The sequence below is a fragment of the Acanthaster planci genome, linkage group LG08, assembly GCF_054643075.1.
Source record: "Acanthaster planci isolate LZ-2023a linkage group LG08, COTS_SCS, whole genome shotgun sequence".
Taxonomy (NCBI): domain Eukaryota; kingdom Metazoa; phylum Echinodermata; class Asteroidea; order Valvatida; family Acanthasteridae; genus Acanthaster; species Acanthaster planci.
In genome coordinates, this window is record NC_141784.1 from 9,725,020 (window position 1) to 9,751,436 (window position 26,417).

The 26,417-nt window shown below is 41.3% G+C and overlaps 2 protein-coding genes and 2 non-coding genes across 5 annotated transcripts; 3 read left to right on the plus strand and 1 right to left on the minus strand.

Moving 5' to 3' along the window:
- Positions 1 to 2,399: 2,399 nt before the first annotated feature.
- Positions 2,400 to 11,807, plus strand: LOC110979424 (protein SSUH2 homolog). The gene is made up of 13 exons (XM_022235198.2): positions 2,400 to 2,707; positions 3,265 to 3,426; positions 3,819 to 3,980; positions 6,457 to 6,517; positions 7,330 to 7,462; positions 7,901 to 7,961; positions 8,082 to 8,206; positions 8,521 to 8,583; positions 8,723 to 8,802; positions 9,266 to 9,358; positions 10,086 to 10,191; positions 10,536 to 10,637; positions 10,871 to 11,807. Exons 1-13 carry the CDS (start codon positions 2,647 to 2,649, stop codon positions 11,021 to 11,023), a joined length of 1,362 nt encoding a protein of 453 aa, XP_022090890.2. The 5' UTR covers positions 2,400 to 2,646; the 3' UTR covers positions 11,024 to 11,807.
- Trnas-aga (transfer RNA serine (anticodon AGA)) lies at positions 6,015 to 6,096 on the minus strand. The gene has a single exon. It is a non-coding gene; the product is annotated as a tRNA-Ser (tRNA).
- Trnas-aga (transfer RNA serine (anticodon AGA)) lies at positions 9,760 to 9,841 on the plus strand. Its single transcript has one exon. It is a non-coding gene; the product is annotated as a tRNA-Ser (tRNA).
- Positions 11,808 to 14,684: 2,877 nt separating the features above from the next.
- On the plus strand, positions 14,685 to 25,888 carry LOC110979311 (uncharacterized). 2 transcript variants are annotated; one of them, XM_022235004.2, is made up of 5 exons: positions 14,685 to 15,359; positions 21,448 to 22,671; positions 22,996 to 23,064; positions 23,339 to 23,428; positions 24,152 to 25,888. In XM_022235004.2, exons 2-5 carry the CDS (start codon positions 21,493 to 21,495, stop codon positions 24,203 to 24,205), a joined length of 1,392 nt encoding a protein of 463 aa, XP_022090696.1. In that variant the 5' UTR covers positions 14,685 to 15,359; positions 21,448 to 21,492; the 3' UTR covers positions 24,206 to 25,888. The 2 variants fall into 2 exon arrangements, with proteins under 2 accessions (XP_022090696.1, XP_086996318.1); XM_087140192.1 differs by lacking the exon at positions 14,685 to 15,359 and adding an exon at positions 19,725 to 20,059.
- Positions 25,889 to 26,417: the final 529 nt, after the last annotated feature.

Consider the following 26,417-nt stretch of genomic DNA (forward strand, 5'->3'; position numbering starts at 1 on the left):
CCCCCAAATTCCCGGTGCCCTCCCAGGTGCCCCGACCCCCGAAAAGAAAAAAACGGAGGAATGGATATTGAACAAGGTTCACAAAAACTTGCTCCCAAAACACATCACTGAAAGCTGGTGCCCCTCCCCCAAGATGCTGATGTCCCTTTGTGGCCCCCCCCCCATGAAATCCTAGCTACGCCACTGGCTAGATGAGTTGACGTAAGTGAGGAGTAGGTCATGAAGCTGGTCTGGAATGAGGATGGGATCTGCTTGAAGTCTGTCCTTGGCGATGGTAGTGGCATCGGAGGTGGGGACATTTGTAAAGAAGGAGACAACATTAAAGTTGACCATGATGTAGTCTGGCTGGAGAATGAGGCCTTGGCTAGTTGGCTGAGGTTGGCAAACTGGTCAGAGTTCTTGATAAGATGTTCGGTGTTGCCCACCCAGGGGTGAAGTATTTTAGCGAGATGCCTGGCTGTGTCGTAGGTTATGGGGTCAAATTACAGTCAAGCAGTCAATAAAGATCATCCAAGTTAGTTCATGATGATGGTGCAGTTGAATGCAATCTATAGTGTCCCATGCAGCAATATACATCAGAAAAAAAACTTGGAAGTAGCACCAAACAATTGCAACGCGATGGGAATTAGAAATTTTCAAGGTTCCTTGGTAAGAAACACGTGCTTCTAGATCTAATTGTGCGTCTGCTTTTACCTTCTCGGGGACAACCTCAAGTTGGTGTCTTTAAAAATCTATAACCTGCTTGCAAAACCTAGTGAATAACAAAAGCTATGCTGGCGAGAGATTTTTATTTGTAAATGACCTTCAGAATCATATGAGCTTTGAAGTGTAATATTAAATTTAGGTCTTTCTATTACTTTTATTTGGAAAACATCTTACAGTGACTAATCTGCTGTCGTTTGAAGAGAAGTCTGCAGTATGATCTTGATTGCGTGGGTATCCCGAGGGAGCGGTTCGAGATTAGGCAACTGGAGAGGGACGACCGGTGATTTGAGGGCGGAGAGAGAAATCATCTTGAAAGGTTTGGGGGCAAGAACCGTTGGGGATCTGAACTTGGCCAACGGTGGATTGTTCCTAAAAGACCATGGCGTAACAGGGGTTAAATTTCTAAGCGGGCACACGGGGATATACACATTTTCTCAAGGGGTACTGAAAGCAAATGATCCGCGGCTTCTACGCAGGTTGCGTAAATTTCAAAAGGGTGGGTTCAAGTCCCCCCCCCCACCCGCCGTAGTTGAATTACTATTGGACATGCAGAATAATTATACCAGTGACATTCCTTTTGTCCGTTTTCAAAGATATCGCCGACGTCAGAAAATTTGAGTAAAGGGCATCTAAACTTCAATACCAAGCTTCCCTGTACTCAGTCTCTGTACTCTTCTTCTTGTATAGAGACTCGTTTGCATTCCTATTTGGTTAAATGCGTTGAAGCTGCACTTTCATAACTTTTAAAATTATCTGTGCTTTCCTGCAAAACTGAAGACGCTGTTGCTGAGATGTCATCCAAGGGAGAAAAAGTTCAGGGCACATGTTTTTCTGTTCAAATGGTGAACCCAGAATTTACTTACTGAAAACATTTCTGAGAAAGGGAAAGGATGCTTGCTTATTGCTATGAAAATGAACAAAAATGAGAACAGAAAGTTTAGTCCAGACAAAAAAGCAACACTTTTTTATGTACAAACCAATGTAACATTGATTCTCTCTTCCTGGAATGACATTACAGTTTTTCTCATGAATATGGAAATACCCATAAGCATAAAAACCAAAAAGGCAGTAAAGTAATCCTTTGAAAAGGATTACTTTGAAGGTGCATTTTAAAGGTTTGTATTAAAAATGTATATTGCAGCTATACCCTTTAAGACACAATGGAAGGTCCCGTTCAACTGTAAGTTCTTGGGATGTTTAACGAATAAAAACATTTCAGATGCAGGTGGGTCTACTTTCTGTCAATAATATATTCATAAAAAGTCAAAATCTAAATCGAGGAACTTTAAATTCTCAGATACTTTGAAACCTTTGAGCTAAAACGAAATTAATTTCCACATCTCTCTGGAAAAAAGTACTTTGAACAAGGAATTTACCCGCCACGCGGGTATGGATGCGCATAAGTATCACGTTTTAATAGCTCAAACTTTTTTTCAGGTTTTTGTTGCCACAAACATGTTTGTTGATGCGCTCCTTACCAACTGTAGTTCAAGCGCTTGAACTTTCCAACAGTCCTTTTGGCGTAGAAAGTCATTAGAGCATGCAATGCTCTGTGAATGCCAAAGTCGACCAATCCATCCGGAATAATGAAACACACAGCCCAGGGTTTTTTTATTATTAATGAATAACCTTTTGTCGATGATTCGGCGATCGTGTGACAACATACCACCGTTGTCATGGAGAGCTTTATACAAGCAAACCGTTCGGGCATAGTCCAAACATGGCCCCGGCGATGCACTGGATGCGTTATTGTCACCTGTATTAATTAATTATTCAGCGGGCGTAAAAACAAGGGTGGACTTCCGCAATGTGCTAAATATTAAACTGGACCAGTCGTTAGTGAAGTAACCACAGCCTTCCCGTAGGAGAAGACTGCTCCGCTCTTTTGGCTCTTGTTGCACTAGACCGTAAGGGAGGAAAAACCCAAACGAGATCATCAAGATGGCGGAACTCACGGGACTGACTGGGCCGTCACAATCCCTTCCGCCAGTGGAATCGTCAGGTATATTATTTTGTGCTGAGTCAGTGTTGAATTTTGACCAGAGAAGTTGTCTGTAAGGAGACAAAATCAGGATGATGGTCGGAATGGCAAGCCCATCAACATCAGGCTCGTAGTTTGTTTGAGTGGCTTGCTTCTTTTAAAGACATACATTTTTCATCTGAAGAATACGATATGTGATTCGAAAATTGTAAATTGCTAAAACAGAAATTTTGTTGTCCCCGATTCGCCCAATTTGATTTGCGCTTACCGAACTACTGACTCAGGTTAATTTGAAATTCTTTAATAATATTTGAAATTATTGTATTACCGTGCGTGTGTTGTCATTCATATTTTGGAAGTAATTTTTGATAGTGCAGGTCAGCTATAGAGACCCAATCACTGATTTATCACAGTCCCGTAAAAACGTAGTTACCAACGTCAAAATTAAAAGCTGAGGTTATATAAATAACCCATAGATTATACATCGCATAATTCTTTGCTCTGGCTTATTGGTACTCTTATCTCTGGTAACCAATCAAACAAAGAGAATCTATTATAACAAACTGAACTTTTCTTAGGTATCGCATCTAGACAGAGATCCAGCTATGGGCAAAGTGTTCGACTTCCTCCTTTATCTCAGCAGTCTCAGTCGCAAGCCCCGCCCCCTTACAACGATGTTGAGCACAATACACTCCTTGCGTCAGGTGGACTGAGGGGAGCAGGGATGGACCAATCGATACGTGAGTTACAGCAAGATATCTACGTATTCGGTAGCTCTTCGGTGTCTGGGTAGCTTTATCCAATTGCAAATATCACTGTTTCATTTCAACACTTGCTCTCTAATACAAGCCAGGAGAAAAGAAGCACATGGCCTAAAAATAAATAAACCAGATCTACAAGTGTCACCGTTTGTAAGATAAGCTTCTTTGCGTAGAAGATAGTTAGTTTTTACACAGGTGGTTTTAACTGACGTATTTTTAAGTAGCGTATACTCAGTGTTGAACGAAGTCTTGTTAAAATACATGTACGTCGGTGTCACTATATTATTCCCAGGACTATTCATTGGTTATGATTATTTCCTTTTAATTGCATTAGTTTTAGGAAACATATTCTTTTTTTTTTATTACCATAGCATGGAGAGCACCGCCCGGAGAGACGGACACACCGACTTATCACTGGCCAGACGCCCCAGATACGGACGTGGAGGACAACGAGAAGGTGCGGGAACCAGTGTACAAGATGGCGCATGCGTTACCGACCATCCCGGGCCACGAGAGGACCAGCACCAAGGAAAGTAAGTTAGGAGAAGGGCAAATCAGACGATGCATCCACATTCTCAAAAAGGAGAGGAGAACGGCCCCTATGAAATGACAACATGAAATGGTGGTGTCTCCCTTGGCTGTTTTCTTCTTTCCACTCACCACCCTCTTCTATCCCACTCCACATCTGCGCTTCCTCGGCTGTTAAACTATGTCTCACTGTGGTGGCATTTTGAACTCTCAGGTGGTGATTTTTTGGTGCAAATAACTCTCTTATTTCCACAGATTAAAATATGACATGTTTAGAGTGGAAATTACTCTGAATTTAGACTGAAATACAATGAAATGTACAATTTCAAGGAAAACTATTTAATCAACATTAAAATTGTTGAATTTAATATCTAAAATGTTGGATTAAACACATATAGGTAGATTCAGTACTTCAGTTTTTAATTTGTAGTTTGAAAAAAACACTTTAGCGAAACCTCGATCTATATTGGAGTGAGGATATTTCACTCGAATTCTTCTTGTTCCTATAGTTTCAATCGGAGGGAACAGATTTTCACTAAAATGGGATGAAAGTGGAATTTAGTGAAAACCTCCTACACTCCTACACTTCAGGCACAGTAATTTAGGGAGGGGTTAATAAGGAAATAATTGATCGAAAAAAGAACCGTGTATATAAAGATCACATTTGTGCAAACCGATAACGTTTGAAGAAATGACATGAACAATTTAAGATAAAACGAGTCAGAAGCATATTAAATGAAGTGTTCAAGGTCGGAAGAACCCCTAATATGATTATGTTCGGTGTAATTATTGTAAGAAATCTGGGGTCCATAATGAGACTGGTCAACAGAATACCCCATCCAAATAACCATCTGAAACTTCAAGAAGGCGCAAGCTTTACTGTCGGGGAGGAAATGGTCTTGCTTATATTAACTCCGTGCTGTGCCAAATAACATTCTTTTGTTTTCTATTATTTACCAATTACGCTGTGCAATGCAAGTACTGAAATAAAGCAAAATAACTCAGGCCTGATTAATAATTCTTTTTATTCAGCATTATTGGTGGGTGCTATCGGTGATGTACCTTGCAAAATTTGAAGTGTGCTATTTTCATAGTGTGTAGCGGGGGGGGGCATTTGGCGTGCCAAATTAATGCGTTTTCCCACCAAAAGTCGTTCCTATTTACAAACGCATTTACCTTTCCACAAAAAAAGAGAAGAAAACCAAACAAACAAAGGTTCTTTTAGTAATATGTATGTTGGGGTTGTCATCAAAGGTGTTGTCATCTTTATTCCTCGGAGGAGCTGCAATGGTTCCAGAGTGTTCTGTGTTAGCTTAAACATAAATCCATCTACTAACCAGTACTATCCTAATTGCTGTATGACTTGCATGCATAATATCAACAGTTAGCCTAATTGTAACTTCAGCAGGCTTTTCCGCTGTTTCAGAATGCTTAAAACTAAATGTTTACACGCTTGTCTTTCGTCGCTGTTTGGATACCTTTGTGCTTACTGTTTTGCATCTATGTTTCTGTGTTGACAAGTTAATGCATATTGTGTTCAGCTTCCAAACGTCGGCTGCTGTACTCTGAACTTGTGATTGTATTTTTGCCGATTGGAATCAGTTCCAGTCCTGGTACTTTATATTTCGCCTGTTTCATCATCAGTCTGTTGGCCTTTGCACCTTTCATGAAACTGATGTTTCAGCTCTTTATGAGGGTAATTATACAGATTTATGAACAGCATTATCCTGCATGTATGAATATTTTATAATGGGTGCAGTAATTGTATTCAGGCATCTTGTATTTGAGAAGATATGCATTTTTATTGTGACGAATACGTTTATATAGCTTATAACTTGACGATCGGATAACAAGTTGTTGGGTTTTGATAACACCTTAAAATAAAATAGTTAAAAAAAACAACTTCGGGAGAATCAATTACCATATCTAACTTTTTTACGAAAGTGCAGACTCGAATACCGAGTATAACAAAATTGTTTTGACAAATTCTGATGTCACTAAAACGAAGAGAGAATCCAGCATAATAATGGATGACATTCCGTAGTCGGCAGGATTCGAACCTGCGCGGGGAGACCCCAACAGATTTCTAGTCTGTCGCCTTAACCGCTCGGCCACGACTACTTATGCCACTCTGTCATGGTATTATTTAATATATTGACGTCATCGTATTTATCAGTGACAGGTTTATAACGATATAAATACACAGGTAAACACCATATGGGGTCACTGCGTGGATTTTGTAATACTGATCAACCCAACATCTCTTTTGATGCCATGGAAGAATTTTGATTGACATCAATCATAACACATTAAAGATGTTTATACGAACAAAACTGAGTCCGGGGTGTGTCTTTTGTTTACAAGTTTTGTTTCTTGGTTTACTTAGAGAATCATATTTAGATCATTCCCTCGAAAAGGAGTGATGCTTTTTCAAATATTTACACTGACTCAGTTTTCTATTTGTCCGCACTGTTCACTCAGGTAAGCCTGCAGAGAGACCGAAATTGCAAATACCACACAATGACAGACGTGAATTCAAATCGTGAGTACAATCGTATATTTGTGTCATTACGATTGGCAAAATCCTGGAAAGATGTAAGATGTGGATAAATGTGTCAATATTACAAAGTGCAATTCAAATAATGAAGAGATAATTTTGGCAATTTCTAAGAGAAGGAGGAGTACCAATAATGTAGGCCTATTCGAAGATTGAGGGGAAAAAAGCAGTTACTCAAGACTCTTAAATAGATTTCTCTTCCACGGTTTCGTTTTGTGAGTGCGAAGTACATGTACGTCGACACTTTGGGAATGAAAGCTTAGCATTTAGTTAAAAATCCAAATCACAGATCAAAACATAGTTAAGCTGTTGCTTTTCATGGTCTTTTCGCGTCCTTTGTCAAAATAACGAGGCTTCGCATTTTGGAGAGAATTGTCTCCAATTTCCAAAGACTGAATGACGGACCGGACTGTTTACGTTGAAATAGCTTGAAAAACAAAAAATACTTCCGCTAGCAACTAAAGTGAAATCTCAGTCCACTGGGGTGGGCCAATTTCACTCAGATCGATGTATCCTCGCCATTTTCTGTCCGAAGATGTGAATTTTTTCCTCAAATGGAGTAAAATTAACTCTGTGGTTTTAAAGACTCAGAACATAACATAGAAAAATAACTCTAAAGTAGAATTTACCATCCCGAATTTCCTAAGCACATTGAAATCAACATCATTGAAAATGGTGCAAAGGGTCGAATCGTGTTTGACTTCGTTCCATTTTTCCCGCAATGCTTTGAAAGTAGTTTGAAGACAATTTTCAAGACAATTTTTGAGAAGACCAACAATACTTTCTTAAAACATCAGTGGGAACTTGACGATTTCTCACGAGGAGGCCAAAGGATGCTTGGTGGATATGACGTCACATCGATGTTGCTACGGCAGCGGGGCTGCCAGGGAGCTGGAAGTTCAGGAGATAGAGTATTCGGCCGCAGCTAAAGTAAGTATTCAGTTGGTTTACAGAAACTTACAAGAAACGTTTGAGTGGTGTAAGGGGTTGGTGATAGAGAGTGTGAAACATTCTTTTTAGGTTTCCATATTTCTTAGACGGGAGATAATCGGTTTTGTTTCGATTCTCCAGTTGTAGGCCTTCGTTCATTGTCAAATGTCCATTTGAGTTTTGGGTATTGAATTTCTTGTCGGAAATGAATCAGCTTACCATGAACTTCGCTGGAAAAAATCGACTCTCATTTTGGTTGTCGACCGTAGTAAGTTAAAATGGTTTTCGATTTCAAATTGTGGCTTGAAGTCCACCTGGTCATTAGCAATAAAATAATTGCTGCTTCTCAGAGCGATATCACGATTGCACGGAGTTGCATGGTGCATTGCTTCATGTTGTTTATCCTAATAATCGCACGCTTGTTGTTCCTTTTGGCAGTACACCCTCGAGACGTTTGTGGAAAGTCGCACGAGCAAGCGAGCCTGTATCCCATACAAAGGTAGACATGTAACAAATCCAAAATTTCATGAGACTCAAAAACGAAATATCTTTCGCGCTGACCTCATTTATACGAAGAAGATGTGGAACCTAAATTACCTGTGTCGTGACTGCATCACAGGCCAAACCGTAGACTCACCGCAAGAGGGCGCCCCTCCAGCTCTTTGGGAGGCAGCTGTCAAGGCGCCCGAGAAATACAAACCTTGTGTCAAGACCGTCAGGGTACCCCACTGCTCAATAATAGAGGTAGAACAAAACAATTACCTTCTTTATGGAGACCGTACTTATAACGAATTGTTTTTTTAAGCGGATTCGATCAAGTATTTATACATCATAAATTGCTGGAAGTTTTGTGAGTTACAACAACGTTCTTTTTGGTACAAATACTCTTCAGCACCTCTTCCAATCTTTCGAAAATCAAGTTTGAGGGAAACAATTACGGAAAAAATTACTTTGCGTCAAATACAAAATAAAGTTCTTTGAGCTCTAGTGAAACACTGATGTCCCAAGAAGTGCAGTTCCTTTTCTGTAAGTTTCCCCTCACTTTTTGACATTTCCAGACTTGTTACGCCTGCAGTGGAAGAGGCTTCAATAAGTGCTACCGATGCAAAGGAAGGGGAAAAGTAAGTCTTCATTAATTTCACGAGTCTTTATCAAAATAATATTGTAGTGTACAGTATTTATGATAGAAAGGCACCTTTGGCGTCGTTTGTTGGTACATGTATATGGTTGTCCTGTTTTTCTTGCTTGTGATTTTCACAGACAAAGTGTAGATACTGCAAGGCCAGGGGCCAGCGAGGAAACAAAGAGTGTGAATACTGCCGGGGTAAAGGGAGACAAAGGTATTATGACCATGGGTAATGAACATGGGTTGAGTTACATTAAAGATTGCGACCTTTCTTTCTGCACTTGATAGGTTCAAGTTGGTAGTGATCCAGTCTTGGAAGCGAGACTCTGCTCGTGGTAATTGTAATTACCCATTGTTGAAAGTGGTTCGTTTGTGATAGCGCAGTCCTTCGGCGAATACGATCTATTTCAAACATTCAGTAGTGTCTTGCAACAAGACTAACAATCACATGACTAGCTGTGGTTTGAGAACTATCATAAGTATTATCGTATCACCCAATTATAAACTAATATATGCATATGATCTCGTTGCACCAGGACAGCTGGTCTCAAAGGCTGGTGCATATTGCCATTTTAAATACAAAATCATAAACTTTGGATAGTTTGCCTAACAGTAGCAAGCATAATGGCTCTGCCAGTATGGTGTATTCTTTATCTTTTCCTTTTGTTCTTCGGCAGGTGTTTCCGATGTAATGGTCATGCGGTTATATCGTGTTCCGTTTGCGAGGCATATAAGCAACTGGAATTCTTCATTGAAGTTACTTCGACATTGTAAGTTTAGGTTGAATTTTGCCATGTAGTGGGGCTGGCCGTGTCCATTTACCCGGCTATATAGGGCCGGCAACTGCACACATCTAGTCTATTGGAAGCGGCTGTGGCTGCTTGCTGTATAGTGGTTCCCATGGAGACATGTATTATTTCCAGACATAGCTATAAGTAAATTGGAGACGGAGATGCAATCTTTGCCTGATATCGAATAGCACTAGCTGTAAAAACTGTCGTGCGAAGACTAATAAAAAGATTGCGGCATCCTCCTGGAAGTAACTAGGAGCCTTCAACATATTGAGATTATTCAACATAAGCCCTAAGGTTTTGCAGAACAGTTGCCAAACAAGTTACAGATGCGTCACTACAATGTGAACTATGCTAAGCAGGTGTGGCAGAAACTGTCCGTAGTCGTGGCCGAGCGGTTAAGGCGACAGACTAGAAATCTGTTGGGGTCTCCCCGCGCAGGTTCGAATCCTGCCGACTACGACCCTCATTTTTTCAAAATTTAATCAGTGGGGCATGTCCCAAGAGCGACTGGTTCATGCACAGTATTTTATCCTAGCCCCCGCTGTACGGAATCTTGCTGGATTCGGCATAGTTAGGATTTTTATGCAAGGCAGTCTTCTCACTGCTTGAAGAAAACGTTTATCATGTACATCTCACATGAACCAAATTAATAAACAAAATGTGTGTTTTATGTACGTTTAATTTCTTTTTCTTCCCGTGATAGCAAAGTCAAGACAGACGAGTATTTGCATCACGCTGATAAGCGGTTACCAAGGAAACTGTTAAGAGGGATTGAAGGCATCACACTTTTTGAAGAAGAGGCACAGACAGTAAGTTTGTTCGTCTGAGCGTCACCATGTTATCCGTATATAAGCTACGTCGGGAAAAAGTAAGACTAAAAAGGAGCATTCTTTGAAAAATTTGTATCATTTGCCTCACCCACTTTCTCTTTTACTACAGTTTTCTTGGAAGCTAAGATTGAAAGAAATCAAATTTAAGGCTGACGCAGACAGAAATTGAAAGAGCTGAGTCTTTTCTGATTATGAACGGTCTTAAAATATGTCCTGTCATCTATGAAACTTTCAAATTTTCCGGTTCTGGAGAATTGTGCCCAAATGTTTCGCTTCGTCTCTGTTTTTCACGGATTCACTGTTTCAATCACTGCCTCCGGTAGGTGGCGCCCTTGAGTAACTTCCCGACCTTGGAGGTGAACAGCCAATCAGAGAAGCTTGTGGCGAAACATGCAAATGTGAAAACGGAGCGCCTGATACTACAGGTAAGAAATCGGACTACCACGGCCGCCAATTTATCGCGTATCAAAAGTTATTATTGCTCGTTATCTATAACTGACTCGTGTCAAGTCAAAGCCTGATGTGACGTAGGCAATCCTTTTAATCCGTTGACACTCTTCCGAATACCTTGTTGCTCAGGATCCGTCTCGTGACTGCTTTGTTTTTTAACCGGGTCACTTTATATTTTTCTCACATGACTTTTGCTTTTGCTTTTTAGAGACACAAGCTGGTCGGGATTCCAATCGCACAAGTTGAGTACACGAGGAAAGGGAAAGGAGGCAAGTATTGGCTCTACGGTCAACAGCGCAAGGTGTATGCACCAGACTACCCACAGCAATGCTGCTGTTCCTGTCGTTGTTCCATATGCTAATGATATGTCGAGGATAAGTATTTCAACTGTCACAGTATTGTTGCGAGTTTGAATCGTCAACAGATACCATCATTGAATGCTTTGCAAATATTTATAACAATACATTAATATTCAAGAAGAGAGGCTTGGAACATTAGGGCTGCTTGTCACGAATTATCCAAGACTTATATATATTTTGAAAAGCTGGTGATGTTTGAATTAGATACTGGATAAGTATTGCTTATTGTACATATATCGCAACCGATTTAAAACAAAGAGAAAAATCAAGAGTGCGTAACAACCAAATTGCACAGACAATTAGCCATAATAAAGTCAAACAAAGACGATAGTCGAAAAGATAAAGAATATTACAAAACCAATCTCGAGAACAGAAAGGCATTTTCACAAACCGAGAAACTGATGTGTGCCTGTAGTCATTTTCTTTTCTTGTTGGAGTTGTTCATTTTCGACCAACTAACGTTTCTCGAGTCCATGGTACGTCTATATCCATCCCCATAATTGTTTGTGGCAGAGATTGTGTTGCTTTATTCACTACCACGGTAAGTTTGTACACTTGTAATTACATATCACATTAACGTTTGAAAAGAATATTGTTTTTGTAGACAGAGAGTTTAATGCTACATAGCAAAGATATTTTAGTTTAACGTGTGTTTATTTCCTGACTGATCAAGCCTAACATACGCAGACCCATCAATTGATGTTTCGATGCCGTAAAGTATAATGCATAATGGCTGTGTGTATTGTGATTTTGTGTTGTGAGAAATAAAAGAAATGATTCCCTGAAGCAGCAGTGAATTTGTTAACTGCAGGTTACACCGTTATGTAATTCTCCGGGGAGACTGGGTCATTTCTTTCCAGGAAAAACCAAACAGAATTTGGCAAAATTTAACATGATATTGATTCATTTGCTTCACTTCACTTCCAGCTTGCAGTTTCAGGTGACCTGTTAAGATAATTTAGGGAGCCTTGAAGCGTCCTGGATCATGGTTGCTGGAAGGAAGGCCATTTAAATTTCAATTCTTATGTGGACCTTCTAAGTGCACAGAATGTACATCACTGTCGTCCTTCAGACATTGAGATACCACGGTCTTGGATCATTGTGCAGAACAAACAAAACTAATGAAATCAAATGCCGTAAGTAGTTATTACATCAACTGCATAATCCTCTTCGGGGCGTGACGTTTCATCCATGCCTGCTGATTCTGAGTTGATTTTTTTTACTCTTTCGGCAATGTGGATCAGTCGCAAAGCACTTTGAGCACGATACGTCGAATGTGTTTTCTTAAAAACTATGAAAGGCAGATTTACAACGCTCCCGCTCAGAAGGATGTCAAATTGAAGACTTATTACAAACGAAATGATGAATATTTTTTCAGTTATATCGGGATCTTTTGATTTTTTTCAATCCACGTGTATGTTTGACTTACACGTGTAAGCTAATCGAACGCACCCAATGAAATAGGAAAAGCAAGGATTTAATTTCGAGCCATAACATGAGGGATTTCACATTAGCTCCATCTGCGCATATCCGCATCGAAACTGAGGCTCTCTGTGTTGAAGTTCCTCGCGCGCGCGCGCCCGCGGAGTCGACTCAGTACATGCAGTATCCGGTTCGTGAGTGTGGCGCCACTTCAGTTTAAACCACACCCACTGCACAAGATACACGACCATTGCAGGTACGTTTTACATGTTGAGTCATCCTGAAAGACTCTTCCACAAAAAGTTGAAGCCTGGAAAGTCTGAATTTAACATACCTTTATGTATTTTGTGTCTTGACTTCTTACTTTCCATCGTCTGATGGTATTAAGAATTGAGACTAACACATACAGCCTCGTTTTCAAACGCAGAAATGCGCAGATCGACGCTAAAGGCGTCGTATTGGGATCCCTCTATTTGGATTCTATCCGACATTGCACAAGATGCTTCTCAATTGCCGTGAATTTTTCAGATGACAATGGGAAAGTTTGAAATCTTTGACAAAGATAGTCTTGTACACATCCTTTGAAATCTGTCACAAAACGGACCAATCGATAATACTTCCCGGGAATCAGAATCAAATGACGAGAACTGATCATGGATAACGGTCAGTCAATCAGAAGCGGCAGCAGCGTATAGATGCCCGTTCAGGTCGCCAGTAACCGTTGCCTCGAGACAGTTCCGTTGTGCTTCGTCCCAGTAAGCCTACATGTTCCCAATGTAGGCCAATTTAGGCAATTTCCATGGACCTTATATTTCACTGTAAAAATAAGTATTACTAGTATTTGATAAAACGCCTTCCTGCTAACACTTTATGAAAATGTTGTGGTGTTCAAAATCCAAAGCTAAACATGTTGCGGTGTTTTTGCAACTATACATGTTGACGTGTTAACAAGTTTAGGCACAATGAAACGTTTGGATGTTAATAACAAGACACAAAACACGTTTATCGGGTTGGTGAAACTTTCTGAACACCGAAACATGCTTATTTCCAAAAAGGTGTTTAATCTTAAACGGTTGAAGTACATGTTTATAATTAACTCTAAGACGCGTTTATAATGGGCGTTGGTTTTTGCAGTGTTATATAATCCGGCAATTCAGTAATTTACGAACAAGCGAGCACAAGGTAAAAATGCACTAGAGTTTAGCAGATGTATCATTTACCTCTATAACAATAATTATAAACCATCAAATTCATCAATAAGATAGATATATGCCAATTAATGGGTGATGTGACCATTCAACAATGAAGTGAAATAACGCATCGAGCTCTTGTTTCATCAATGACAAATGCAGCTGGCCATTATGCACTAGTTGGCTGGACCCAGTGACCAATATCATTTTTGATGTCGCGGCGGGCAAAATACTGGTCAAAATTTTGGCCACCGAGTTCCAGAGTGCAAGGCCAATATGGACGTTTCACGATAGTGCGCCTCCAAGAATTTGCAACACGTTGACCAATCACAGTGCACGAAATCTGTCGACCCAATGCGCGTTCGGAAAGGGTCGACAGATTTCGTGCACTGTGATTGGTCAACGCGTTGCAAACTCTTAGAGGCGCACTGTTGTAAATCGCCCGTATATAGTCAGCGTAGTCCCTTCACAAAATTTTGCGAGAGATAAGATCATTAACCTACGGAGCTTCTAAAAGGACATGGGTGAGGAAAAAGGACAGATATTCGTTCAAATGAAGATTTGTTTCGTTCGAACGGCTATATTTTGTTTTCGTCAGAGGACTTTTTTCGTGCAATGAAGAATTTTTTGTTTGAACAAATAATTTGTCAGTTTTTTCCCTCACCCATGTCCTTTTAAAAACTCCGTATTAGGCCTTCCCAACGTCACAGTGCTGGACCCGGACGGCGCTAAGTCCTCTGAATATCAGCCCTGCGGGCTCAATTCCGTGTTTATTGTTGACACTGCTATGGCAACAACGTGCACAATAACTTGAATAGAGGTGGGGTCAAAAGAGGGATTTACCCATACCCAGATGCCTCGCGAGTTTCGCTGGTACCCCGAGGGGGTACCTGACAGCTGAATTAGAAATAAGCGACTTTTTCGCACCGTAAATTCCAGAAAATATCACCTACATTTTCCCAGTAACAGTAACTGCAGTTTTTGATTGACATGCACGCACTGAGGGGAACAATTATTTATAAACTGCATGCGAATGACATTATCAATCAGGTTGTGGAGTCCTTTATGTTAACCTGATTTGGCCCAATAGTCTAGGAAAACTGCCCGCCCAGATGTTTTGGCAAATTTTGTAGGATTTAGAGCTGCATTTGGACCTACAACCCCCAAATGTTTCTAACAATAAACGGGGTCAGTAATTTCGTCCCTTCCTGCGACGAAGGTCGTTAGTCTCCTAGTCAGACCGTTGCTCACACAAAAACTCTCCGCTTTGTACCATCATTATTCAGTCCAGCGTGGATCGATACAAAGCATCTCATCTGATAATCAAAAGGCTTAGGGTGGTTAGATGAAAACCGTTCCCATAGACTTTCCTTCCCGCACTACCCGTGGGCCCATAAGTCGCCATCATTGTACTGTTGCTGCATTCACACCAGCACTCTGCTCACGGCCGAATTTCAGTCTGGGCCACTCGGTTTATTCTCGAGTCCACTTCAAACTCGCTTCTTGTTCCGACGATGAGAGAGGCCTGTTTATTTTCCAAACATGGAAGTTTGTCTTCTAATCAGACCCTAAGGGGCGAGTAAATTGTCGAAAAGGCGTTGTCTAGTGTTGAAGTTTGGGACTAATACGACCACTGGGCCGTCTCTGCGTGTGTGTCCAGGCGTGTGTGACAACCGACACCACCGGTGCAATCCAACCGCGAGAAGCTTCAGCAAGACAGAACGAAGTGAGTCCAAATCTTCATTTCATTATAATCACAGTTTGGTTCGACTGCTGATTTTTAACCCTAACTCCCTAGGGTGTGTGTCAAATCATATTGAAAATGGAGGATTCAGGACTGTTAGGTTTATAAACTGCCGTTTTTTACTTCTTTTGCTTATTGATGGGAAGATCATTTTTTTACCTTTTTCATAATTAACAAAATCAAAATGGCAGAACGCTGACCGTAAAAACTTTTGATTGGTTTGATACTTTGAAAAAAATGCATGTAACGAAGTATGAAAAGTGACTTCTTCATTAATAAATTACCGAAATTTTTTTTAGAAATAATTACAGAAAACGAGATATTAATGAAACTATTTCTACTTTAACAATGATATTTTAGAAAATCACTTGATAAAGCTTTCTGTTTTTGCGGTAACTGTCGAATTTTCTGATTGTTGACGAAGTGTCAGTCACAGAAAAGCAAAATGCGAGAATACTTAGATTTTGTGCGAAAAAAAACACATTCGTAATGTAAAATGTCGTGTATATCTTTCAAGTATGGATTTTTTAAGATTTCCTGGGAGAAAACGAAAAAAATTGTTGCATGTCGTGTAGACAATCACTCGAGGAGAAATATAACGACGTTGATATCAAAATACACCATTTATGTCGAATTACAACACTTAAACGAAAAGCGCACAAATCCCCCAAGTTTGTCGTTTGAATTTTTATTACGAAGCTTGCGCTTATGGAATAAACTTCCAGGTTGCCCGGTTTACTCAAAATTTCTTTAATTCCAGCATTTGTGAACACTAAAACACAAATAATGAGTCTACATGACCTTCGTTTCGTTTGGCGTGTGTCAAACTAGCTCCTTTAATCCGTCGGTAGAGGGTTTATAATGTGCTAAGTAATTTCTTTAACGATTAACAGTCGTTTCTGAAGTTCCGGATAACACTTTTCTTTCTAGAAATAAATCCTACTAATTCAAGTAAAATACAAAATGTTACTTCAGTCTGGCGATGTGACACTTTCGTTGAAAAAAAAAAGTTCTGAATGTCTTGTAGCTTTATTTCCGACTTCCAAATCGACGGGACCTATTTCGGAAATGAAAGTTTTATTTCACCAGATGATGAATTTAAACTGTGTATTCGCTCGACTTTCAACCCAACATTAGTCACAATATAAACTGCTTTCACTTTGGAGTAAATTCCTTGCAAAAAAATGCAAAAGTTTACTTGAAGCACATTCAGAGTAAAACTGGCCCAAAGGTTCGTTAGTTTGTGTGTGAGTATACAGCAAGTTTTCCTGTAGAAAGAGGAATTTCATCTGCGAAAAAAAAATGCTCGCATATGAAGCAAAACTGGCAAAATGGCGCCGCTCGTTTCTGATTCAATTTTTTTTCATTTTACAACCGTATAAAACTCTCTGCGTAGATAACCTGGTTTGAAAACTCCCCCAGTTCTTACACTCTGGAATTATTCAAACTATTTTTTTTGCAAGTTCAGAAGCTGTGTTTAAGGGAAAACAATGGCCCGTCGCTCCTTCAATTAGTGACCGGTGAGCACTTTTATCATCACATTGACTAAGGCTATAAATGAACCTGTTGAGACGAAAAGGTGTGCATGGGGTTTTAAACAATGTTGCTTGCGAAGGTTTGAAATTTCAATCATTTCTGTGGCGGAGTCTTACAGGCCTGCGTCTTCACCTGTTGCAAATACACAAAAACATTTCAGAAGCCAAATGATATTTAAGTCTTCAATCTAAAGTTCATTCACAATTAAAAGAGAACTCTTCTCCGTCACAAAGGTGTTGATTTCGGAGTACAGGTGTTGGCAAATCAAAAAAAGGAAAAAGAGAAGTAAAAGCGAATTAAACGGCAAAAACGTGACGAGGAGAAAATCACCGACTTACTTGTAACTTTCTCGGAAGATTCGTCATCTTGTTGCTGACAAGTGCTTCAGCTTTATTACTACTCGAAAAAATCCTCGCCACATCAACAATGGCCGTCGATACATAGGCCTATCAGTCCCCAACCGCAATCTACGATCAAGAAGGAAACTGTTTTCTAGAATATCGCTTCCAGTTGCCACCAACGGTCATAACACGAAAGTTAATCGATAACTCTAAGTTAGTGCACTCTGCTCGGTGTTGCAATTGCTCATGTGCGTATACTGTGAATCATTTTGCATAGAAACATATTTCTGCTCTCTAAATGCAAAAGATTGAACCCACTGTAAATAGAGTAAAAACAATTCTACAAAGAGTTAAAGCTGCTCTAAAGAGAGTGAAAACCCGAGCCCTAACAGTCCCAAATCCTCCTAATCAATATGAGTTTACATTCACCCTAGGGGGTTAGTGTTAAAAAGTGAAACCACTCCAAAATAGTGATGTCCACACTTTCAAGGAACCATGTTTTCACTCTTTTGCCTTTTATAGATGTTGTTTATGTGTTCAGTACATTCGCTTTGTATCATACTTCATATGGCTACAGTATGCTGCGGCTAAATGTTGCCTATCGGTGGGAAATTTGAGAGGAAAGGCAGTCCATTTTTTCCGTCGGACGTAAGTTTCAAAACAGGAGTGTCGTTGCTAGCACCATACAGCTTGAGAAATTGGCCTGATGCATAAACGTCTTCCGGACCCCCCCCCCTGAACGTAACTGCACGGTTTAACGGCTGCACGGTAAAAAGAAGTATTTTTTTCATTGTGAAAATGACGAAGTTAGTTTGCTTCCTTGCAGCCCAACTAAATCCAGGTACTTAACAACCACTTCTCCGATCAAGGACGCAACTCGATCCCACCCCATATCTCTCCCCTTTCAGAAGATTACAATATAACTGTCCATTTCACCATGCCCCAGCCCTGGTATCGATTCTTGTCCGGACTTCTTTGAAGGGAATATGGTAATTATTATAAGCAACATGCAGAAGCCTAAACTCACCACATCAGCTCAAAGTGCCTACTTAGCGACACTAATGGAACGGACTAAATATGACTTGTGACGAGGCAAGCTAATTACTATATCGATTCGTTCAGATCACGGATCGAACGCGAAATGAAAAGACAGGGTCCGGATTACAAGGTACGCCGGCTGGGGCTGGTGTATATCGCACATTCCTGTGGACTCTAAGGCTCTGGGCGGGCATATTTTGGTTCTTGGGGTGGGCAAAATCTCTCAGGATTTAAAGTAAGCAAACAAAACTACTGGTAGTAAGATTCGTAGGTGAAAACAGAAGTAGAAGAAACAACAAAATGGGAATAAATGGAAAGGAACCGAAGCCTGACTGAAGCAATTTAAACAACAAAGCCATTTTTATGCAAACAAAAAATTTCGATCGCACTTAATCTAGAATAATATCCTTCAAACTTTAACTGCCATTTCAACAACCAAATTGTTTTTAAAAAGAAAAGCTTAATTAAGTCTGAAAATGTCTATTTAAGTTTCTTTACAAAATATTTAAACTCTTTGGAAGAGCAAAACAAAGCTTTGGTTTCCAATCATATCCGTGATTGGAATTGTTCTGTAACGCCACTTTGCTTGCGCATCGTGATTCGCGAGTTTCTGTTTTTTTGTCCATCGCAGACTTTAAATCGTTCCTCCGGGGTCCCCGAAACTAATAAAAGCCGAGAAAAGTTTCAAACGGGATTACACCACTACAGTTAAGGATAATCTCCCCTGAGAGTTTTCACAGCGAACCCCCACCCCCAAAAAAGGAGAAAAGAAAATACACTCTCAGGGTACAGCGGAAACCCACCGAGTTCCAAGTGTCAGGAGAGTCAATAACGGTGACAACCAATCCCTTGTGTCAATTTACTTAGATTCGGCTCGACAAATGGCCGACTTTAAATGATCAAAAGCCACTGGATCTTGTCTCGTCGGGCATTGTGAGCACTGCATGTGCCAGATCTCGAAAATACGGATTTTTTTTTAGGGAGGAGCTGAAAAACAGGAAAACAATATGCGGATCCCATCTCTTCCTCGTGTTCCCTAAGCCGCATTTGCAGTGGATTGAAAATGGGGGATTTGCGGGTCTGTGCATGACCGCCGGCGGAGTTTCAGTTGGTGAAACGTGTTCAAGGACGTACAGCGTGTTATCTCGTTTGAGTCACGAAGAAACCCTTTGACGAGGTGGCGGGCTCACTAATTAATTTATATGAACAAATATTTTAGGGCCCACCGCTTTGCCACACATCACTTTAACCACACACACTCCCATTTTTGTATTTTTTTATTCCCGGGGGAGGGGCAAACGCTCACGTCCCCTCCCTCCAGACGCCTATATGGCAACCAAAGATTCCAACTCTTCTCTTCAACTTGAAGAATTAGCGTTCTGTTGATTAAGCAAAGCACCGTAAGATTTCATAACTCGTAGGACAGCCGTGACGTCAGTCGTTAGATTAATGGTCCACGCGCACTGGTTGAGTCTGATGGTTACTTCCGATTCTCAGTAACGGTGACAGTTGCGGAGTACACGCGTAATTGAGAATTGACGAGCTGGACTGTTTTTCCGTCGCCTTGACGAATGGACGAGAATACACGCCGCCACATCACTGCACTCTAGCACCCGGGACACGAAGTCACCAAATGAAATTAATGTATCCTATTCACAGATTGGTAGTTGACGACAATTACTGCAAATTACAGACGGTGCTTAGTTCAGCTTAAGCAAAGGTTAACAGGACGTTTTTCCTGAGAGCCTGGCCATTGCATAAGTCCGGGTAAGTGGTGCACGCAGAAGAGGACGGGCCCACTGCGTCATTTTGTAGCCGTCCGTACACAGCTTGGGAGTCACTTTGGTCCTTGGCAAATGCTTCGCCTTTTTTGCACTAAGTCTCCATGACATGCTTAACCGGTCACTTTGTTCACAATTAGGAAGCTGTAAATCACTGCACATAGTTTAGTTAACCCCCGTGCAGACCTCGGCACTATTTAGGCATCGCGGCATGCGTTCTTTCTTCTCTCGTCTTTTCTTATATACCTGGTTTTTCTTTACAAGGAGTTTTTCATTCGGTTACAATGACAGTAATCGGAGCGTACACTAACAGATGGCTTCAAAAAGATTGAAAGCCAGTACCGATTTATTTTCCCCGCACCTGCACACAAGTGTCTGGCTCAAGTTTCGCCAGGCAGCGCCCGTTTTTGTCATTTGGACATCAACAGATTTTACTTTTTGGGGTCTGACTTTGGCGGCTATCCCAAGAAATGGATTAGCGTGTTCGCGCGGTGGTATCTCCAGTAAAACCGACCGTCCATTATCGATTATAGCAACGATCGAAGAGACTCTGCTATTGCGAAGTAGTATAATTCATTTATGTTCTCTGAAGCTCTTGGCTTATCCCCCAAAAGGCAGGTTTCTATTTACACTACGTGCTCTCAGACCGACATAATATGTTTGAGAGGAGTTTGCAATTGAAAAAAAAGTTGCACCCAGCCACTCCTTTTGTTTTTTTATTGGGTTCGTTGCCACATGTGAGAGTTGCTATCTTCGAATGTGGTCACATTCGGCTAGACTACAGTACGACTTCTTAGAACATAGTCGCGCCACCGCCGTTCAGGATGGCGAAAGCGCGGCAGACTCTATCGTATCATTGCACTTCTGTGCCAGATTCAATTTGCCCGAGCGCAATGGTAGTATCACACTGTGCCTTCGGCCCAGACTGTACTCCGCTCTACTGCCGTGCCAAACTGAAATAAACTGATTTTTTAAAGTTAGGCACAGCAATGGCACGACGTTAAGTGTTAATCAGCGGCTCGGCAAATTACACTCGACAGGCTCTTGAGATCGACAGGGTATTTCGCGCTATCGCACCCATAGTTCCGAGAGGCATTGGCACCACACTGCTCTATTTAACTTTGGCGTTGAAGGCAGCTACTGTGACTGCCTTGCTATTGCCACGCTCGTATTGATTAAGCTCGGCACACAATTAGCACGGTGTATAGCCTAGGCCTTTTTTGAAAACAAACAAACAAACACCAAAACAAGCAACCAAACAAAAAACAAATCGGTACAGCAGGGGCACGGCGTCTAGACCTTCCTTTACCCAGTATAGTCGTCACTCTACGCCGTCACTTATCTTTATCTTGTTTCCCTGTCTTCCTTATGTAGATTGTCCCAATTTCTCTTCTCTGAGGCTGAGTAACGATTGTCACAATGTCAAGGGCGAGCAGTGTCTGTCCACTGGTTACCGACGAAAGTCCCCCACCACCCTACGTCACCAAGAACACCCCGACTAATGCCTACGAGATGACGCATACCAACGGATCGGTAGTCGGCATCCTCGTAAGATCCAAGACAGGAGATCATGACACAGATGTCACTGGCATCGATGCGAGACATCACGTTGTGCAGAATGACGACGATGACAGTGACATTCATTTGACTTACTACGAAGCCATGTCGCCGCTGTTCAAGTTTATGCAGTTTATGGGGCTGTGGCACGCAGAGGTCATTAAACCTCCGAAAGCTAAGAGCAAGTCTAGGAAAATCCTGAACTCCCGTAACTACTCCATCGTCGTTCTCATTTTCCTGTGGATCAATCTGGTTCGTTTCCTGCCCGCCTTCTTCGTCGGGGCTGAGCTGGACCCATCGCGGCTGTACTTCAAGGTGATCTACATGACCGTGCTCCTGCAGGCCGCGCTCAACGCTAGCGTCAACTTCTGGGCCGCCTCCCGCACGAAGATGCTACGCCAATACTTTTTCCACTTTGAGAAGTACATCCAGCAGGACGCCGAGAACAAGCTGGACCTGGGCTGGCTCCGGCGGCGGTCCAAGGCGTTTGCCGCAGTCGCCATCCTCTACGTGTGCTGCCACTTCCTGAATCAGGTTGTTGGGGTGTTCGGTCCGGTCGAGTCCATCCGGAACTCCACCAACATCTTTGTGGCGCCTTTCTATCCTCATATCGGCTTGCACGTTGTCTGCATCTACTTAAACATCTACGCCTTTGCCTCCTGGATCTTCCCACTTCTCTACTTCCTGCTGACGTGCCAGCTCATGAGCAGGCTCTTCCAAGATTTCGACGAGCGCATCGAAAAGGAAACCAAGCGAGCCACCGCCGAGAAGATTTTCCCGCCAAATTTCGAGAAGCTCCGGCGTCAGCACCAGCATCTGTGCGAGTCGGTCAGTCTGGCAAACAGCGGGCTTTTCACCTACATCAACCTGATCACCTACCTGACCATGGGCCCCCTGGCGTGCTTCATGCTGTACCAGCTGCTCTTCTCTCAAGGAATCGCCGGCAACATATCTGCCTACCTGATGTACGGAATTTGGCTGTCCTCAATCTTCATCAACGTTTGCGTCGTGTCTTGGTACGCGGCGGTCATGAGTTCCAAGGTATGACTGCACGCTTATTTCTCGCTTAATCAGGGTATGAACACCAATGCATGTAAACAATTTGAGCTAGCGGGCTCAAAGTTCACTGGCTATACAGGCCCCAAGGAAGTTGCAAGTAATACATTGCTTGGGCGACCTTCAATTAGGCTTATCATATCGAGTGCAAAACCCATTTTGGAGATGGTCTGAACTTTCAGGAAACGGGGAAGGGGGATAAGCGGGAACTGTAAACACCAACCCTCTCGTCTGTTACTTTCTAAACACATGATAAACTTGCCAGAGTTTTGAAAACAAATTTTCTACTGTCTCCAAATGTTTTCACAGGCGCATGATCCCAGAGACGATTGTTATGTATGTGTGGTAAAAGACGTCTCCAATGAACAACTTATGCAGGTATCTGAATTTCAACACATTTTATGTTCTTTAGATTCACTTTCATGTTATAATTGACTCAATACATTTAGCAGATTTTATGTATTTCTTTTCTCGCACGATACTCAACCCGGTTGTTCTTAGTTAGCAACCGTATTGGGAAGCATTATATTCATAGCGTGCACAACACAACTCGATTCGGACTTGTTTGCCATCATTCAAGCACGATGGATGTTTGGTACAGAATCTTGGCTACTGAAATGTGACATCGCATGCCGTGTTTGACATTTTGCAGATGAACCTGTTCTTGTCCAGGCTTAACGGAGAGGATATCGGCTTCACCATCTTCGACCTAGTCACGATCACCAAACCCTTCATATTGACGGTAGGTATCGGTCATCCAGGATAAGAGAGAGTACCTTTTTCTGGCGGCTGTTTTGTCTGTATTTTCTCCCTCTTTTTTCGGTAAAATTGCGTATCGCTCCTCATGTGCATTCAAATTCCCATCTTCGACATGCACAGCTGACATCCATTACAAAACTGTGACTATAAACGTGATATTGTGCGGGAAGAAACTTGATGTGTTTTGGCAAAGTGCCAAACTGAAGCCATCTCATCCAATACTCTTTCAATTAATTCTGGTCTTGAACATTTACCGGCTGTACGAAACATTTCGACGCACTTCTGTAATAAGGAACCCTTTTTTTGAATAAAACTTGGATTTGTTGGCACTGCATAAGATCCTCGTTTATTTAAGAGAGGGGACTGGACATTTTTCAGGTGTAGTTTCCTACTTTCAGGCCGGAATTTTAAACGGTGGAAGCCCTCTACAAATCTTTGTTATATGAATATGCCATCCGACTCGCGTCAGTGTTTTTAGAACCCGGTACGTCAACAAGAAAGCTTTCTATTCCAATGTGTCACTATCAGATTCAAGTCACATTAAGGTTTCCTCAGACCATTTCAACAGAGAATTGGATACTTATGGTTAGTTACATGTGACGACATAATGTTTCCCTAAATACTGCGGCCAGATACAAGGTGACATTCTGTCACAATCTCATTTGTAAGTTGCATACACTCATTCATCTTTTTATCTCTTTTGCAGCTTGGCGGGTTGGTCCTAACATACTACGCCATCATCTCCGAGTTCCAGGGATAGAGGAAAACTTGGTTTTGGTTTTGGTATAACGCGTGACTCTAAACTCACGAAGAAAAATTCAATTTCGTAGCTGGTTTGTTTTGCTTGTTAGGCCCACATCTTTTCTTTGACAATCAATAGTAAAATGTAGGCGTAGATTTGGAGACCTGGATGCGACATCATGATAAGAACAATTTCATTTTTTTTTCTCTTTGCATACATACACGATACCATGTTGTAATACACGACAGTTGTCGTGTACGCTCCTAAGAACACAGAATCGAGTGAGCACATGACAGAGAATAAGTGCAGAAAACTTTACATGATGTCTCGAGATCTTCTCGAGTATATGTTAAGACCGGAATATGACAAAAAGTGCAGTGGATGAGGCGTGTTGAGTGATACTGTGTACATACATTTGAGTGTGCTGATGGCGAAGAAGAGCGAAGCGACTGATTTGCCCGTTGAGCAACCATCAAATGAGTTATCAGGAATGCAAATTAAAATGCATGAAAAACCATTTAGCCCTGTTACTAGAAGCTTAGAATAAAATTCAAAAGTGATTAAAAGGGGGTCACCTGAGGTTTTAAAAACCTGCATTCAATGCATTCAAATCGGTTGCTTTCGAACACCTAACAGTTGACTTGCCACCACATAGATTATTACATGTACTGTACATAATGTTGTATTATATAGTGTTAAACAAGCTTTACTGTTTGTAAGATGAAAGCATTTGAAATCTGATTTTAAAAACTGTTCTGTCGTTGGCCAATGTTACTTTTACTAATATTTATTCGGAAGAATCGGTGATTTCTCACAGAAATTAATTTGATATTAAAGTTAGATTTTTTATCAGAGGGTTAAGAAAATGTAAATTGGTCGTCCACAATGCAATCATTTTTAATTATAAAATTAGAGAAGTTATTATTATTTAGCCGCATAGCTCTTTGGAGTTTATACATCGCATGTATTTTAACTTAATGTCGCGGGTTCAATTCCTGTTCGAGTTCCTTCCCTCTACACTCCATGAACAAAGTTAACAGTGATCCCAACAGAGCTTGAATGAGGCTTCAAACCTTGTGCACAAAATTCAAATCCTACCGACGTGACGGTCCGTTAGCTACGTTGTTATGACTTGCTATGTACTGCGATTACAGAGAGATGTCATTCTATGTCCTGGTTGAAGTTAAGGGCAGATCCACTACCGAATTTTCGGGGGGCAATCCTGTTTTTTTTGGGGGGGGCATTCGGCAATGTTTTCATGCAACATTTTATGGTCTTTCTGAGGGACGAGGCTGCATTTTAGGGCTCTTACATGCTTTTGGGAGGAGGGGAAATGAAACGGCCAAACACGTTTTCCTTTCCGACGATTTTTTTTTTAAATCGGGCTCTCGGAGGGGCTGGCCCTGTTGCCCTCGGATCCATACATTGGTGGAAGTTTGTAGTATTCCCGACGGAATTAACGAAGTCTGTGCTTGAACTGATGTTGTGGCGGTTAATGGCCAAAGAAATTACGAAGTAGAATGTATTCATCAAATTTCCAATAGACTGAGCAAATTACGGATGATAAAAGTGTTGAAGATACGATGCTGAAGGCGATTCAAAATTAAATAGCTTTAAACATTGGCTGATATTCTTGTAGAATAAAAGAAGTGTTGTGTGAAAACTAAATAAACCTGAAAACATTTCAGCAGTTGTCATTTATTCTCTTCCGCTCGACTTGGTCATTTGAGACTTAGCTAAAGAAAGCCACCCAAGTGGCCATTTGTCCTGAAGGAAACAAACACTCTTCATTGAACGACAGAGACTACCGTAAAATGGTTGTACATTTCGAGGTGCGGAACAACAGTTTTCGCTGTTCCTATTTATTTGCTTTCATGATAACATGTCTCCCGTTCTGTATTGTTCGTCAAGGTCTCAACACCCTATCTATAGGTAAATAAAGTTTTCGAAGAGAAGTTAATTGTTTTCTCATAATTGGAACAAGCATTCCGAGCGACGAGGCGTGAGATTACGACTTATCTCCAAAAAACCACTCCGGCGAAAAGTGAGAAATGTACCTGTGATGGATGCGTCAACGAAGCAACTGAGAGTGCGCGGTCACGGGTCCCTGTCCAAACTATGCCGCAATGGCTCATTCAGACACTGTCAGAAATTGTCCGCGCGTTCAGAAGCGTGGAAACGCATACCTGAGAACTAAAGGCCAATCAGATTTTAGTTACAAATTCGTCAC

Coding starts and splice junctions, on each gene's coding strand:
- LOC110979424 (XM_022235198.2), top strand. CDS start 2,647: ATGGCGGAACTCACGGGACTGACTGGGCCGTCACAATCCCTTCCGCCA. Junction 8,803..9,265: donor CGGGGTAAAGGGAGACAAAG/GTATTATGACCA, acceptor GTTCTTCGGCAG/GTGTTTCCGATGTAATGGTC. Junction 10,638..10,870: donor CGGAGCGCCTGATACTACAG/GTAAGAAATCGG, acceptor TTTGCTTTTTAG/AGACACAAGCTGGTCGGGAT.
- LOC110979311 (XM_022235004.2), top strand. CDS start 21,493: ATGTCAAGGGCGAGCAGTGTCTGTCCACTGGTTACCGACGAAAGTCCC. Junction 22,672..22,995: donor CGGCGGTCATGAGTTCCAAG/GTATGACTGCAC, acceptor ATGTTTTCACAG/GCGCATGATCCCAGAGACGA. Junction 23,065..23,338: donor CCAATGAACAACTTATGCAG/GTATCTGAATTT, acceptor GACATTTTGCAG/ATGAACCTGTTCTTGTCCAG.